Consider the following 18,360-nt stretch of genomic DNA (forward strand, 5'->3'; position numbering starts at 1 on the left):
GCTGTCTAACTTATTAAAATACCTTCTATCACCAGTCATATGATTACTTGCCCCATTGTCAAGATACCATATGTTATCTCTTTCTGAATTCTTCTCAATCTCACATGACATCATATCCTTCTCATACTTGCTTGGTATACAATCTTTCTCATTCAAATAGACCACTTCGTGCATTAACAGCTCGTCTGCATCTTCTGTATCCTTGTTGTTGTTTTCTTCTGTTTCCTGTAACTTAAGTAATCGATCTGGGCAATGCGATGCGAAGTGGCCAACCTGATCGCACCGAAAACATGTAATCTGAGACATGTTGATTCGTCCACCATTACGTCCTCTCCCTCGACCTCTAAAAAACGATCTTCCACCTCGACCTCTTCCCCTGAAACTTCCGGCTTCATTGTTGTAATCTCGGTAATGTAGATTTGTTTGTGACTCTGTGTACATCAACTTTCCTTGATCCTCTTGAATATCTTCTTCTTCACGAATCCGTTCCTCATATGCTTTCAATCTACCAATTATATCTTCAAAGCTGGTTTTATTCAGATCAAGGACTTGTTCTAGGGAAGCTACTATTTGTATAAATTTCTTTCGAGGCAGACTATTAAGAAACTTCTTGACAAGTTTAGGCTCTTCAATGTTTGCCCCTAGAGCAGCTGACTTTGAAGATATTGTGGCTAATTTTCCCGAGAACTCATCAATAGTCTCAGTATCTTTCATCTTTAGTCTCTCAAATTCTGCCATTAGTGTTTGAAGTCTCGCTTCTCGAACTCTCTCAGCTCCAACGTTTCTAGAACTAATTGCATCCCATACCTTTTTAGCTGTGTCTAGCTCTCCGACTTGCAGGGTTAAATTTTCAGGGATAGATTGGAACAATAGAGCCATCGCTATATCATTATGTTCCGAGTTAACTTGCTCTGTTTCAGGTTCTATGGCATCCCAAACTTTATGCACTCTAAGAGCGAGTCTCATCTTCATTGCCCAAACAGTGTAGTTGGTCGACGTGAGCATAGGACAAACAATAGGAGGAGTTCCTCCTCCTCCTCCTCCTTCTTTAGGTTTCTGTGTAGTTGCGACTATCTCAGACATGGTTTCGGTGGTGGTGCAGCTCTGATACCAAATATAGTCTTCAAAGGTTTGTTAAGAACACAAGAGTAAAAGTATATCTCACTTTTATTAGCTTAAGAAAATCTCTCAAAACTTAAGCTCTCCAATCTCTCTTTCTCACAAAACCTTATAAGTTGTGTCACATCTCAACACATCCTTATATACTACTTTGCTAATCCTAATCCTATTGGGAATCCTTGATATTTAGATAACTCCTAAATACTTTGATCCTTATCTCTTAACAAACATAACTAATATAGAATTAGGACTAACTTCACTCAAGCTTCACTTCAAGCTTATTCCAACAATATAAACGTTAATGTTTATTTTTATAAGTAAACCATCGTATATATGGGTATTCAAAGATGTAATTAAAATGATTATCAGATCTAAGAATTCAGGCAAATTATTTATCTTTAGCAAAAAAAGATTAATAGATTTATTCATTAATGTTCGAGAAAATTAACATTGATTTGGTAACATATACTCCATCTGTACAAAAATAAATGAAGTTTTGCTTGAATGCACACTGTTAAGAAAACTTGTAAACTTACTTTAAATACTCATGTATTCTGTTTCCTACTTAATCCAAATTTTAGATTTTTTTTTTCAATATTAAAACAGGTTTTAGAAAATTTAGATGCATTTTTATTAATTAACTATGGTGCATTACAAAATTAAAAAAAAAAAAAATTAATGAATAATATCTGTTTAGAGGTATAGAAAATTGTCCATAATAATAAAACAAAACATTTCTCATCAAATTTTACATTTATAATAACAAATTTTGATTCGTTTTCTCAACCTTTGAAAGCTTTAAAACTTACTAGTTAATAACAAAAGACTAATTATTAATCTAAATAGTACATGTAATAAGTACTTAAATCTTTATTGGAACTATAAATATCACTTTTAGTAAAGCGAAAACATCGTTTCTTTTGACACACAAAGAGTATATAGGCATAAAATGAACAATAAGTTCATCAAACGTACAAAAATAATCCATATTGTAGTTAACATAACAGATCGAGACTTATAAAAAAAAGGAATTTGTTACACTTGTTTTTTTATTTAAGAATAGAAACCCAAAAAAGCTTAGAAATAAACTCTCTCCCAGGCACGAGTATTAAGAACATTTTCTCAACCATAACTTCCGACGCCGGTGAGGTTTCTGCCCGTCGGCGTCAGGATCTAATCGACCCAGTTCTTGCTCTCTTCGTCTCTATTCCAATTAGTGTAACCCTCTTTAAGCTTTTTCTTTACTTTTCCCCCTTTTAACTCTTTTTCAATCCCTAATAAAATTTGCCTTAGATTGTAACGCCCCCAAACCATACTATGACCACGAAGGCCATCGGACAGCCACGGAACGCCACTTGCAGAATTGCACCGAGGTGATCCGGTCGAGGGACGGAAGCTGCAGACTTCCCGACCGGTCCTCCCTAGCACAATCCCACCCGCAGCCGAGGTTACTTAGGCTTTGCAACCCTCGCGGCCTGGTGCGTTGTGTTAGCCCGGACAAGGCCGAGTATCATTTGCAACTTGCTATATTTTCCTGAAAACCGTATACATATCACTTTAATAAAATAATTCATCTCAAATAAATCATTAAAGCAATATATATAAAGATAGTCGGAAAATTTATATATAACCATTTATAAAAATATAGGGTTTTACAAGGAACACAAGAAAATCCTATCCGGCACCCTAGCGTTCGCTCCGGCTCTAGACTCACTTAAGCTTCCCTGCAAGACCACAACAAATGAGACATGAGTAATCTAAGATTACTCAGTGAGCTTGGGTACCCCTTCATCCTAAACAGGATTCTACTTTCCCAACCCGACTACCCCAGCAAGCAAAGAAAACAAGCAAGTGCAAACAACAAGCAAGTAATCAAAGCAACGCAACAAAAGCTATAGCGGAAGCAATCCAACAATAACATGCAAGTGAGGTTAGATCTCTACGACTTCATTCGAACGATCTAAACTTGCCACCCTAAGAGAAAGATGACCTAAGGAAACAAGGAACTACTTGAACCTTAGACTCTTACCTCATACTCGACTTACCAAGACGTCTAGATACTTACAATACCATAGATTCTTAAACAACACGCAACACGCAACATGCAAAGACGACTAGACATAAACAAGGGACACTTGAATACTCTAGACTCTTTACACCTAGGGCCCTTCAATAATCTGTTCCGTTCCAATACTTCCCATGCCGAGACCACAAAGTTCTCCGGCATGAACCCACCAATAGCTACATCGTCATGTAGCGGTTACGCTGGTAGCTAACCAGCCGTAACATTGTCCCCGCGTGAGTAGTCGTCGGGAACTCACGCGTGACTTACGCTTTTGGAAACAGAAATATCGACACACTACTCAAGCTAAGACTCGAGAAACGAATTCAAGAAACTAAGCTAAAACCAAACACACCACCATAAATTCAAGCGATGATACATCAAGCTCGTTAGCATGAAATCACGCAAGAAAATCAACATGGAATAATCAACAAGAAGCAAGAAAATAAATCAAGCAACTTAAGATTATTCTACATGCATGCAACCTATATCCTTAACTTAAGCAATTCATGCAACAAGTTTATCTACGCATGCAACCAATTTGATTTAACCGTTTAAACCCTCAAGTCCAAATTATGCATGCAAAGCCAAATTATTTAATTCCCTTAAATTATCCTTATACAATTAAGCATGCAAGTAACCTCACTCAATATTATGCAATAAATTGCAAAATACTTCACTCCTTTAGTCATGCATGAAACCGATTTTAAGTAAGAAATATTACTTACAAAATCCTCTAGGTTCGATCATGCATGCAACCCTTAAACCAAATTTTAAGTGATCCGATTATACTTAAAATGCACCCAAGTTCTCCTTTAACCAATTATTGAGTGAGTCCCAATTATTTAGCATGCAACTAGTTCATTTTCGCATGATGATTCTCGCACGAATCCTACCATGTTTGCATGCAACATATTTTAAACCGCAACTACATGTACTACTCTACATGCACTACCTCAGACTCACCTCTTGCGCAACCGTCGATGATACTCGGACTTCACAGCACCACTCGACCAGACAATCCGCTCCTACTTCACGTCAAACAGCTTCTCGCTTTGTTCCGCAACTGCTTATCTCCTCAATCTCTCTTCGACACAGCCGTCGACCTTTCTTGGTCTTTTCTAGGCGCACACTCTTGATCTCCCTCTCGATCGCTCTCGATCCTTCTCTCGATCTTCCTTGACAACTCTCTCTTTTCGTTTCTTTCTTTCTCTCGAAGAGGCTTAAGTGGTTTGAGTGCAAATGAGAGAACAACCACAAAATGAAGTTGATCCTCTTGTATTTATAGGCGAAATTTGGAACCTTCTTCCTTAGTGCTTCTCGACAAGTGTCACTCTCCCTCCTTGCATGTGAGGCGTGACTTTCACCCCCAATCCTCGATCGCCATTTATTTTGTGTATTAGAGCATGTAAACACTCCTATTAGTGCATGTTGCTTAATGACACATTAGGGTTAGCTCTTGGCCAATAGGATTCCACCATCTTCCTTAATCTTCTTGATTAGGTTAATCCCCCACTATCTCCCTTAATCTCCTTGAATTTTTTAATTCTTCCACTAACTCCTTCCTTGATTAAATTAATCTTCCACTTTCCTTAACTCTCATTGGTCGAAATTTTGATTAAATTAATCTTCCTTGACTCATTCAGATCATTTTCTCGACCGTTCGGACACTCCGCTCGGCAACACTCGGCAAACTCTCGAGTTCGGACAGTATGCCTCGGCGATACGTCTCGGGCAACTTCGACTACGCGTCTCGGATGTCTCGACAATTTCTCGAGTACTCGGCAACTTCCTCGGGCTCTCGACAATTTTCTCGGGTACTCGGCAACTTCCTCGAGCTCTCGACAACTTTCTCGAGTACTCGGCAACTTCCTCGAGTCTCGACAATTTTCTCGGGTACTCGGTAACTTCCTCGAGTCTCGACAATTCTCTCGGGTCTTCTCGACAGATTCCCTCGACGAGTTTTCTCGACCTTCTCGGTGTTCTCGACCAATTCTTCCGACTCCCGATCGGTCTTAGGGTCTCGGTCGTGCATCCGGTTACTCCGGTCTTGGCTCGGCCATTCTCCAACTTACGAATATTTTCTCGGGCTTCTCTCGGCCATTCCCCTTTGTTTTCCTTCTTCTTCTTTCTTACGTCTTTTCCGGGCCATTTTCTCGATCTTTTGTTTTAAGATTTCTACTCCTGGTGAGGGTCACTACATATATCCATTCACAGACCATTGCATGCTTCCACCGATCTATCACTCATCAGAGATCCTCTCTTCGTCAAACTCGGGCAGCCAAAATATTCACCATTCATCATGCAATTTACTTGTGGAACTAGGATTTTCCCCAGTGAACCTAGTCTCCATAGTCGAACCAAACAGAGGCCAACGACGTTTCCCGCCGACCTGTCAACCATCGGAGATGCTCCTTGGAGCACAAATCTCTCGGCTTCTTTCGGGCAATCGTCAATTCCATGTATCAGTTTGGCAAACGGTTCTAAAGCTAGGATTCTCCCCAGTGGACCTAGCTAGTAATGGCGCGTCTAACTACGCTGACTGCAGGATGACACCGACCTATCACTCACCGGAGAAATTCCCTGCACAGCAGACCTCTCCATATCTCTCGGGCGGCCACCACTCTCAACATCCCCGGCGGCTCTTCATCCTGAAACTAGGGTTTTCTCTAGTGGACCTAGAATTCAGGATATGCCCATTAAGCCAAAACAGGCCTAAGTTCTTCAATTTCCATCAACCCTGCAATATCAACAAGGTTAAGCCCAATACTTCACTTTCTTTGTGTTTCCTTTGCCGAGTTCTTGCTCTCTCCCGGTATCTGATGGTCGAAGACTTCATTGGAGAAAGGTAACACCAGTTCCGCTTTGGTCTTTCACACATCATGTATGGAACCTTGCTGCAGTTGTCTTTAGGTATTTGCGAATTGAATATCATCCTATGCAATTTCATGGTCTATCCGAGACACCATTAAACTTCCTCACCCATCATTCACCATCAGTTTTGCAGCTCTGGTATGATCTATCTCTGCTCGCGGTAAACCAATGTCAAATCATGTGTAGAATTCTTAATCTCCTTTGCAGAGGCACTTTTGTGAGAGAGAACCTACCTAGTTTGTCATGGTGTTCCAACCGCTCTTTAAAAATCCTGATGCTAGCTCCATTGATGAACCCTACTACCCAACAATCATTGAAGTCTCATGGCTTATTAGCTCGGAATTCAACTTGTCGACGGCGTGAGTATGGTTTTAGAGAATTCTTGACCAACATTTCTCCATCGACTTGTTTAGCGAGATACTTCAATCACCATTCGTTCGCTAAGAACACCTTTTCAACGTCATTAAGTCTTTGCTTGACTATGACCAACTTGTCTACCATTGAGCTACTCATGGAAGACCTCTCAACAAACCTTGATCTCACATGTGGCAACCTGCTATCTAGCTTTTGCTTCAAAGCTCTCTTGGACTATTTGTTGATCTATTTTATCTTTCTTTGTTTGGCATTGGGGAGTGCCTCTTTTGTTGTATGGTTTAAACTTTGTATCTTTGAATCATTTTCTTTGTATTTTGTTTAGAAATGAATGAAATCAAGTGTTTGACAAAAAAAAAAAAAACAGATCGAGACTTATATAACTATAAAAACAATGATGGTGAGAATAGCGATTTATGGTACATGTAGATGACGAAATGAAAAGTTTGTGTGATTTAGGAAAGTGCTTAAGGGTAGATAGGAAGAATCTATACTATGAAAGTTGCTCAACTCTCTCCATATGAATGACACGTCAGCAGTGGAGAGAGTGACACCTATCAACCCAAATTAAAAGTACCTAAATTAAAAGCAAATATATTCAAAATTAATTAAAGAGGAATTTGAAATATTTTCTATGTTTTTTATTATTTTTCTTATCACAAATATTTCAATATTTATATAAAAAATCTAGAGAGGCTTAGAACATGTTGATGTATTCTTTAACTAAGTAGATGCATCACCAAAAGATAAAAATGTATCGAAAGTAAAACCAAAGATTTGCTTCGTCCTTTTAGGGTAAACCATGAAGATATGAACATATGGTTTAGACGTTATAATTTTCTCAACAATTTGAAGAGTTGCAGCATTGACTGAGAATTTGTTTAATATTGTAGAAAAATTTATGAAAGTGTGTTCTTAGAGAAATAAAATTTTATATATGAAAAAGATCAGAGTTTTGTTCACTTTTGAATGAAAGATAGTTAAATCAATGATATACTGTTGGTTGAGGAAAATACAAAGAGAAAAGAAAAAGGAAATTAAATTAAATTCTAGAGTTATATGCAAGAAATTGAATAGCTAGCAGGAATAGCGGATACTCATCTAGTACTCATAATTGAGGTTAAATATATGCGGAATGATTTAAAGTAGATCAATATAGTTAGTTTACTCATATGTTGGTCTTATTAGATTGCCATTAAGATAATATATTTTACTTTATATTATATTTTTTTGCAGTCAATAGTTTATCATGTGAATAATTTGATTTGGTATCTAGAATATTCGGAAATACATCAAACCTTACTTTGTATACTTGTGATTGGCTCGAGGAACTTTACCAAGTGACAATATAATAATATGCATAGGATTTCCTATATACATCGTATAATGATGTATAAATGCCATACATACGGCAATTTCACTCTTTCCACAATTTTTGTTTTTTTTCCAGTGTAAGTAAAATTTCTTCATAAAAAAAACTTTTGTTACATAAGTGTGTTCTTTTCTGAGTTTGCAAAATATCAATAACTTAAAACTTATAAACGTGCAGAAAACCAATATACGAGTTTCCACAAATTTACCCTAAACTGTACATTATAAGAAAAATACATTAGAACTTGATATATCAAAGTGAGAGATGAAAAAAAACATTATTTAGAATTTCAAAAAACAAATCTATACTATCAAAGTTGCTCAACTTTTTCCATAGAAATGACACATCAACAGTGAAGAGAGTGCCATCTGTCAACCCAAACTAAAAGCAAATATATTCAAAATTAAAGAGGAATTTGAAACATCTTCCACGTCTTTTATTCTTTTTCATATCACAAACAATTTCAATATTTATATAAAAAATCTAGAGAGCCTTAGAACAAGTTGATGTATTCTTTAAGTAAGTAGATGCACTACCCAAAGATAAAAATGTATTAAAAGTAAAACCAAAGATTTGCTTCGTCCTCTTAGGGTAAACTATGAAGATATGACGATATGGTTTAGGCGTTAGAATTTTCTCAACAATTTGAAGGGTTGTAATAGTGACTGAAATTTGGTTAATATTATAGAAAGATTAATGAAAATGTGTCCTTAGAAAAATAAAATTTTATATATGAAAGGATGAGTTTTGTTCACTATCGAATGAAAGATAGTTAAAATAATGATATAATGTTGGTTGAGAAATACAAAGAGAAAAGAAGAAGGGAATTAAATTAAATTGTAGACTTAAATTCTAAAGTTATATTCTACCAAGAAAAGAAGTTATTTATCTTAATTATAACCATTAAAGAGTTAATCAACCTACACGAAAATCTTTTTGATAAAAGAGAATTTGAGAGTCCAATGGTATTAAATACAAATATATCTAAATACATAAGTTTTAGACAAGAATTGTAGGATGTTTAAATGTTTTATCTACCAATCAAATGTGCAAATGGTATGATTATTTACTTCTAAAAATATTATACTATAGTTTTCATCTACAAAAATCACTTTAGAAGAAGATTTAACTTAAAACAAAATTTAGTATTCTTTGCCTAACACACAAATCAATCTTAGGGGGGGTTATTGGTTTAGGATTTAGAAAGAATTTGAATGATTTTAAAAGTTATGTAAAATATGTTGTTATTCAATCAAGACTTTTTAAAATTCTTTAAAAATTTGGTGTTATTGGTTGTGGATTTGTAAAAAGTTATCTAAAATCTTGATAAATCTAGTGTTATTGGATTAAGAGTCTTATAAAGTCATTAAAAGTTTTATGTTATTCAATTAAAACAAAAGAATCATGGATTGTTAATGAATTCAAATTTTGTGTTATTGGTTTAGGATTTTATAACATTTCCTTCATAACAAAAGTCATGAAAACTCTTTCATCAAATAGAAAGATTTTGAAAGATTTTATGAAATATTTTACAAGATTAGGAAACACAAATCAGCAAGATTTAAAATAACTTCCTAAACAATCTCTTATAGAATCCTTCATTTTTACTTTCTAATTTTCTATGATTTTAAAAATCAGGAAGATTTTTAAAAACACAAAGTCATTAAAACTCTTTCTAAATCCTAAACCAATACCTCCCTCTTAGTTTTGTTTGTTAATATATAATTTTTAATATTTCAAATAAGAAAATATAAAGAAGCAAAGAAGGTATTGCAATAAATATATATATATAGATATTAACAAACCTGCACTACATGTGGATACTCATCCTCTATATAATATTACGAAAGTATACAACTTTTTTTTTTAGACTATATAATAATTATAGGTTATAAAGTTATATTATTATTTGATTCATTAGTTAATTACAAAATAGGTTATATGGGTTATAACCATTACTTATACAATTATTTAGGATATTCTAAAGAATAAAATAAAATCTCCAAAAATATATATTTATAAAAGGCAAAAAAATCTCATAAATTAATTATTCTTAAACGTGATTTCCGATTACGCAACCAAAATAAAATTATAATATCTACAGATTTACAGTTTCTCTTGATTATTTTAGGTGTATTATTAATAATAACAAGGAATCTTGAACACAAACCATAATATCTACAGAAAATTTACCTTAATCATTCTTATTATTATTAATCTATTAATTCTAATTCGGAATAATAATACCACTTAAAAAAATAAAATATCTATACAAATTTAACAATCCCTATAAACAACACCTTTTACATGTCTATCAAGTGTTAGTAATATATGAGTTTAAATATAATGAATTATATGATAAATTGAGTTATGATTTTTATAACGAACAACAATTTAAATGTAAAATGTTAAGATTATATGATAACATTGTTTAAAAATTAATAAAAATTATAAAAATTATTTTAATATACAAAATATATACATAATTTTTGTATAAAATAGCACGAATACTCATCTAGTCTAGTTAATTAAATAGTTAATGATAAACGTTTAGGAAAACAGTATCGTATTAAGGTGGTGACAAAAGATTTATATATCAGTAACAAAAGATTGGCCAACTTTATCCTCATCAATTGGAGGATATAAATATGATTTTGAGCTCTTGGTCAAACTAAGGTTAAAACAAAAAAACAAAAAAGATCTTCACCACTATATGATTATTCTGAACAATGTTATTTGCTTTCTTATCTTACCAAACCATTGCTTACTTCACAATGCACTATGGTGTAGAATAGGTAAGAAATTGTCTCCAAAGTTCAAATTTGATACGCGTTAGGAATTCACATCGACAACTTACAAAAGATATAGATCAATCAAACCTAGCTCGCAGGAAATTATCTGCTAACTTCAAGGACATCATATGCGTAATCGGGCTAATCCGTCCATTGCCAATGAGGAAAATATAGAAACAGATTATGCGGAACTGCATATTTGCCATATTATTTGTACCAACTAGACACACAAGAGTACGCCTAAAAGCTAGCTAATTGCTTTTATCACCCACCCTATAAAGATTATATAAACAATACTTTAAAGAAAGAATGATAAGCAGGAAAAAAAAGAAAAGAATGAATAATTCAAGATACGACACTATCGTCAAACTTTTTATTCAACTAAGCAAAAAGATGTTTTGTTTGAAGCAAAGATTAGATTTTGCACTAACGAACATGATGAGTATATGATCAAGACTGATTCTTTCCACTAAACCAAAATCCTATGGCTCTTCTACTAAATAATACAGCCAAAAGATGCAACCACTGATTGATCGATACATATTTTTTATAATATGTAAAAAGGCTTATCAGGTAGATACATTTACAATGAAGGTGACAAGTGAAGAAAATATGTCGTAGATGCAGGGACCATTTTAGGCTGAGGACCATCAGAATCTCTATTATATACAAAAACAATTTTCTTAACCATTGTTGTCACTCACCACAAATGCCCCAGCTTGTTTCGTCTAATATAGCAATATGTTATCATAGTATGAATGTAGTAATATATTTGTTGAGAAGAGCGAGAAGGGATTCATAAAACCAGAGTGATCGACAAGTAACATAAGAGACCTAAATGATTGAACAACTAGCAGATATTTTATTCCAAAGATAATGAAAGCTTACATGAGCAAACTTGCTTTCAGTTTGACATAGAGAAATAGAATTCTGAGTTGCAAGGTGTTTACATCGCAGCACCTATATTGGGAATGACATTGCACACAACATCATGGTCAGTCATGAAAGTTATGGAAAGAAAAATTAGTGTTGCTTGACAAATCGGAATCTATACTAAAAAGTAGATAAATGCGGAAAGATATAAAAAGCAAACTAGTTGATGAAGGACTGGCAGTTCCGTGAAAGTCATAGAGATGTTTAAATTCAAAATGACACACGTAATAATGTAAAGACTTCTTCTGAGAAAATCTCTAACCTCACAATCAAATTTGCCACAACAATACCTTTCATGATCAAAAGAAAGTTCATCAAACCTTTTTCTTTTCAACACTAGAAGAAAGCAACAACATAATATAAATGGTTATAAAGAAACTGAACAAAGTTAAGTGCCTAGTAGACGTCATAGTATTGGCAACAATCAAAACCAAAAGCTAACAATAACAGTACAGAGAAAGGAAAAAAAAAAAGAAAACTATGGCGACAATTCAAGTAAATTTACTCATGGAGTCATTCAAAAATTAATGGATTAGTCAAAGAAGCAAAATGCGGCTAGCGTAGGAAACTGGCCATTCATATAAAGCAATAAAGTATGAAGAAAAAAACACGGTTCTTGCAGAAGAAAGTAGCTGCTACGTGCCTAGTGAGTAGCACAGACACGAGTACAACCTTACACACGTTTTCTTCTTCTCTTTTTTTTTCGGTTGTCGTGTACGTAATTGATCAACTAAAGGCAGCAAGTAGCTTCTTCTGTATGATTTCCGCACTTAAACGTGGAGATAACCTCGGCAAAATTTCCTGCCATATAGTAGTAATCATTGGATATATGAAATATGTTACAGTTTCTACACAACAAAGAAGGGTTTTGGATTAAGAACTGAACAACACACACACCTCTTTGCCATCAGAGTTCTCTTTAGCCAAAACCGGTATCTCATACTGATAAGCTCGTTCCCAAACGGGATTCGTAGTGATATCCCTTACCTAACAACAATGCAAAAATCACATCAATCTCACAGAGGAGTCACTCCCAAATTTTAAATTATTTTAGAAATCATTGCTTCTGACTCGAAAATGTGTTAATCCGTCGTCAACGAGGCTCTAATACCATTTTCAGAATCACAATGATGATTCCCCATAACCTAACAATTCCCATCAAAATCAAATTCATGTTCATATGTATCCACTTAATCAATCTAGAATCTAGAATTCACCAATAAATCATACTAAATTATGAAAAAAAACTGTGAGATTTTAGGTTAGTGAGACCTGAAGCACAACGTCGTTGAGTGAATCGGAACCGGGGGAAAGAGAGAAGGCAGCGTTAAGCTTCTCTTTAAGACCATCGCAGAGACAACATCCAGGTTTAGAGTATAGAACAAGCCTTCTCGTGTTTGTTGGTGTCGAGGAAGACGATAAACTACAGGCCAAAGGACGACGTCTTGCAGCGAACACCAAAGTCGCTGTTATCGCCGCCGCCATTTGCGTTGTTCCCCATTTTTGTCAGATAATCCGATTTGTTCTTCATATTCTTAACGGACTTTTTGGGCCTTTATTATCGATCAAATGATTCGGCCCATGCTTTTAGTTTTAAGATCCACAAACTCAATTTTTTTTTACTTTACCATCACAAGACATTGATTCAAAACCCTTGTTTAAAAATTCGCTAAGTGTTAATCGGGCGCTTGGATAGATCGCATACTAATAAAACCAAAGATTAAGGGAACGTAGCGGTTGCAGTTGTGGTTGCGAGAGTTTGACGGAAACGGATGGTTGCGCTTTTAAGCATTATTAAATGTTTCGAATGACTGGTTTAGCGATTTAAAATTGGTATGTTTGTGGGAGGTTTACTACTGGTTGACCAGCAGGTGTAATAGCGGTTAAAACATAATAAATGTGATATATAATTATATAAATATTTTAAAACATCAAAAACTTTTTAAAACTTGATTAATAATTAAAAATCATAAAAAATACTACAACAACTATTCAAAAAACATATAAATTTCATATTGAAATGTTTATTACTTTATATATTTGGTCTATCACTAAAAATTGCATCAAGTAATGAGAAAATAAAATGAAAATATATAATATTAATTCTAATAAAAAATATCTAAGAAAACATAAAACTATAATATTATCTTTAAAATTAGAGAAATACCTTATAATAGCACTTTTCTAAGTTTTTCTTCTAACATTAGCACACATGCTTAAATTTTCTAAAACTAGCATTTATATATAAGTTTTTCTTCCAATACAATAAAAATCCACATCAAAAGCATCTTCCTTCACCGGATTTCGATCGAAGATTGGAGTTTAATTAAGCTAAACGGTGCTCCTGTCATCTACGATAGTGAGTGTGGCGGAGGACAGTCTTCTGGCTACAATTACGGCGGATGATTAGAGGAAAGTATCGGCAGTTCTGTTTGACATTTACGGTGTCCTTTGTAATAGTGAGAAGCTTTTTAGACGCGCTGTCGTTGATGTTTTTGCTAAGATGTGAAAAGACCGACCTTTTTTTTTAATAATAAATAATAATTAATAAATATAATAAACTACAACTAGTGGTCCCATATCCACTAGCCACCTAATCACAATCACAACCAACAGCGGAATAACAATACCAATAAATATCCAATAATAACCAATATTATAACATAAACCATATCCAGTAACCAATCATCAGAAAAAAAGAAACCAGCAACCTAGAAATGTTTCTAATGACTCAACTCTAGCAACCTAGGAATGCCAGACAACATCCAATCGAGTCCCTAGAACATCCTCCTCTTCATTGCCTTGATTCCACGATCACACTTTGCCTTTACCTGCACCACAAACACAAATTGAAATGCATGAGTATTTTATAAACACTCAGTAAGGCAATCCTCCCATCTACTGGGCTATACACACAAGCAATAGAGTCATCTCTAACCATCAAACAACAGTCAACAAACAACAAACGACAAACCAGGACTCTGCATCGACCGACGCCAACATGCATCGACCGACACCACAAGGGGATGCATCGACCGTCATAGAAGCTGCATCGACCGATGCAAGCTACACTTGCATCGACTGACACCCAGTCTGCATCGACCGACGCATGCTCGATATAACACGAAAACCTTAGAGTTTTACGCGCCGTCCTCGCACTTGCATCGACCGACGCAAGATATGCATCGACCGACGCAAGATATGCATCGACCGATGCAATGCCGAGCATCGTGTTTTCCCTGAAGCTTCTCGCCAGATCTTCGTTCCTACAACCACAAAACTCGATCCCAAGCCACAAGAAAGCTTCCTAACGTCCAAAGTAACGATCTAACAAGTCTAACATCACACAACAAGCAGATGAAAGAGTTCCCTAGCTTAGATAAGGGGAAAAGGGCCATTTCATACCCGTACACACTTCGAAAATGCGAATTGCTACCTGTACAAATAAGGAGGGCCAATTCATACATGTACCCTAAGACATTTTAAATTTCATACCTATACTCACAAAATTGAGCCAATTTCACAGTCCACGTTAACGGAATTAAGTCAACCGTTAGAGATGCTGACTCAGAGTCCACGTGTGTATTGACTGCCATCGAAAATCCAAAAACGACGTCGTTTTGTTTTCTTTGAAAAAAAATTGTGGAATAACCACACACTAGAGGTTCGAACCCACAACCTCTTCCGTATTTAGCATAGGACTTAACTAGTTTATCCCACAACAATTCTTGATAGAAACCAACAAACTTATTAATATAAACCTAAGGTAGCATCCATCGAAATCGAAAAAAATTGTGGAAATCCTCACTGCCGCAGGTCGAACCAGCGGAGTTCGATCTCGTGCAGTCTGTTTTTTGCTGCCTTGGCATCTTCCGCCGCCTCAAAGTAAAGGTCCCCCGCCTTCTTCAGCTTGTCGCGAAGGTCTTCATTAGCAACCCCGAGGTCGAGCACCTCTACCTCAGCCTTCTTCATCCGAGCTCGGATCCGCTCGGCTTTCGCCACGGTGTCAGCATTCTTGGCTTCCAGTCGGGCATATTCCTTTACCTGAGCTTCTAGGTCGACAATCCTTTCTTGAAAGAGATGTACTTCGGAAGACGACGGGGAAGCGAACAGTTGCTCCTCATAGGAAGCCACCGAGGAGTTAAACTCGATCATTAGCTGAAAAAGATAGCTTAGTAAGCGACTGTTTGGCAAAAAATATATATATATATGTACTTACCTCGCCGATTTTATCCGCGAAGCGAAAGAAATTCGCGCGATTGACCTCGGTCATGTCAGCAAATGCCGGAATCCGAACTCCGGGTCGAATGTAGCTCCTCATTAGATCGGCTGGGGATGCAGGGGGGACTGAAAGATTTTTGAGCAAGTCATTTCAGTCATCAACTATCGAACAGTCAAAGGTATAAAACTAAGAGCATCTCAGAAAAAATTTTACCTCGGGCAGAAGGACGTTGTTCCTTCAGAGGGTTTCTTTCAGAGGAGTCTCCGGAGTCTTTAGGCGGTGGGGCCTCCTTAGATCTCCTCTCCGAGGAGGGACCCCTGTCTTTCGAGCTAGATCTACTTCGCTCATCCCCTAATGGGCCGGTCCGGGCTCGCCCCTTTTCATGAGAAGAGGAGGCGGTCTCAGGCTCCTTCCTCTTCTTTGATGAATCAGTTTGCTGAGAGGAGGCCTCAGCAGAGGTTTTCTTCGGCGCTGGGGGGGGGGAGCAGCGATCTCCCGTGGCTCATCGCTAGAATCAGCAATGACAATCACGGGAGGAATCAACGGGCCAGCAGGAGCCCTGGTTGATTCTGTACCAAGCTCGGGAGAGCCAGTTGGAGGCGCGGAAGTCCCGCTCACCTCGGGAACGGAGGAGCCGGAGGAATTCTTGTTAGAAATGCGAGCTTTGCCTTCGGCGAGGGCCATCGCCATCTGTTTCTTTGCCTCTTTTTCGGCAGCTCGGCACGCCCTTTCTTCTCTGTAATTCATCTCCGAAACGCTCAAGGGGGTGGAACAGACGAGAGAACGCCTTCCGAGCCTCGCCGTGGACTCTCTGATCCTTTCGCAAGAAAAAGAGTCCCAAGCAATCTGTCCCTGGCTGCAGAACCTCGAGAAGAACTCTGCGAATGTGGGGCAAAGCAATCCGCGCTCGAAGTGATCTGAAAAAGAAACAGCAAAAAGGTGAGACGGAACGTCAAGCAACACCTAACCTGGACCTAGCAAGGAACTCTATTCTACTGATTTTCGAAGTCCACTTCGATACGTGCGAACTCACGCGGTGGCCGAAAGTGAGCTCGTTAACCGGGAAAAAGAAGTAGGACTTCCGCCACTTTTCATCCTTCTCGGGCAGGTCGTCAAAGACCTTTAGCCCGGAAAGCGGGCTTACGTAAAGCGTGCCCTTGGTACGACCAGTCTTCACCGTGTATACCTGGAGGAAGTCGGCCAATGACAGCTGGTAGTTGAACTCCTCCCCCAGAGTTTGAAGGCACAAGACAGTCCGAACAAAGTTGGGGCACATCTGAGGAAGAGCGAAGCCCAGTTCGAACATCATCTTCACGATGAGTTCGGGAAGGGGGAATGACAGACCGCACGCAGAGAAGAAAATCTCGAACGTGCAGCAGTACCCTGGAGGGGGGTTCTCCGGAGACTCATGAGCCTCCGGGAATTTGATCTCGACCTCCGACGGAATCCCGGTGGATCCTCTAATCTCGGCTATGTTCTCCGCAGAAAGAATCGACGGCTGGTGGGGGCCGAAAACTCCCGGAATCAAGGGTTTTGCGGTTTTTCCCGATGAGGATTTCGGCGGAGACATGCTTTTCCGGTAAAAGTAGCAAGAAATAAAGGAAGAGTGAAGGGTTTTCCGGCGAAAGTAAAAAAATTCATAGAGGAAAAGAAAGAAAATCGGAGAACGGAAAACACAAGCACAATTGGGGATTAAGAGTGAAAGAGAGAGAAGTCGAGTTTACCTTTATACACGGAACCAGGGAGCAATGATTACCTGGGGAAGTGAAAGGTCTCGCACCATTTTCTCTCTTATAGTTAACACGCCACCTAGTAGGCCCCGAGGCTTGTTCGGGAAGGCAAATCCCATCATTACCACGATCAAATCGTGGAGATATGGGGAATATTCAGTTTCCCGAAATTGATTGCTTGAAGGTTAAAAGTCCCCCGAACTGTTCAGCTCGGGAGACTTGGGGGGCAACTGTTGTACCCACGATCTGTCATCTCGGGCAATAGGCAAGAGGGCCTAGGCCGGGCTTGTCTAATGGGCCAAGAGCATATTACTGATCGGCCCATCAGGCCCAAAGAAAGGAAGAGAGCGCGGAGATGCTTCGTGCTGGTCAGCTCGCAGCTCGGGCCCGGTCAAAGATTCTCGCATTCAAGAGGATTAATTAGACCGCGCAAATCGCGTCCTATTAATTGTGGATTAATTGGATAATAAATTGGTCGGTATAAATATGTAAAGGGGGTGTCAGTTGTAAAGGATCGAACATTTTTCCAAAAAAGCAATACAAATTCAAATACTCAAAAACTCTCTCAATTCTGTTCGGAACTATTTAAACGGTGATAAGCTCCTCCACATTCAAATCACTTCGGAAGGAGAAGTTCAATCTCAGTTATCACAGGTACCACTGGTGGTAACCGCTCTAATACCTGTGCTAGCATAGCCGTAAAGTCAACACCAGGGACTCCACCCGCTGGGACTCCCACACCCGGGACCCTATCACCACCGGCCACTGGAGCATCAACACCGCCCCCTCCGGCCACACTCACATAATCCCCTGGAACACCCTGCGACTCGCCAACACCCTCAACTGTCACATTCTGGTCCTCGATCTCACTAACCTCTGGGACT

General features: G+C 37.7%; 1 protein-coding gene and 1 long non-coding RNA gene across 3 annotated transcripts; both read right to left on the reverse strand.

Moving 5' to 3' along the window:
* LOC104722026 lies at positions 2,750-4,514 on the reverse strand. The gene is made up of 2 exons (XR_757101.2): positions 4,148-4,514; positions 2,750-2,843 (listed from the first exon to the last, which is right to left on the reverse strand). It is a non-coding gene; the product is annotated as an uncharacterized LOC104722026 (long non-coding RNA).
* Positions 11,314-13,040, reverse strand: LOC104722031. 2 transcript variants are annotated; one of them, XR_757104.2, is made up of 4 exons: positions 12,797-13,040; positions 12,422-12,511; positions 12,197-12,325; positions 11,314-11,551 (listed from the first exon to the last, which is right to left on the reverse strand). XR_757104.2 is itself a non-coding variant. In XM_010440137.2 (3 exons), exons 1-3 carry the CDS (start codon positions 13,007-13,009, stop codon positions 12,251-12,253), a joined length of 378 nt encoding a protein of 125 aa, XP_010438439.1. In that variant the 5' UTR covers positions 13,010-13,040; the 3' UTR covers positions 12,006-12,250. The 2 variants fall into 2 exon arrangements, 1 of the variants encoding a protein (XP_010438439.1); XM_010440137.2 differs by lacking the exon at positions 11,314-11,551 and having other exon boundaries at positions 12,006-12,325.

The sequence above is a fragment of the Camelina sativa genome, chromosome 2 (genome assembly GCF_000633955.1).
Source record: "Camelina sativa cultivar DH55 chromosome 2, Cs, whole genome shotgun sequence".
In the NCBI taxonomy this organism is placed as follows: Eukaryota; Viridiplantae; Streptophyta; class Magnoliopsida; order Brassicales; family Brassicaceae; genus Camelina; species Camelina sativa.

Coding starts and splice junctions, on each gene's coding strand:
- LOC104722031 (XM_010440137.2), bottom strand. CDS start 13,009: ATGGCGGCGGCGATAACAGCGACTTTGGTGTTCGCTGCAAGACGTCGT. Junction 12,512..12,796: donor TCAACGACGTTGTGCTTCAG/GTCTCACTAACC, acceptor CATTGTTGTTAG/GTAAGGGATATCACTACGAA. Junction 12,326..12,421: donor AGAACTCTGATGGCAAAGAG/GTGTGTGTGTTG, acceptor ACTATATGGCAG/GAAATTTTGCCGAGGTTATC.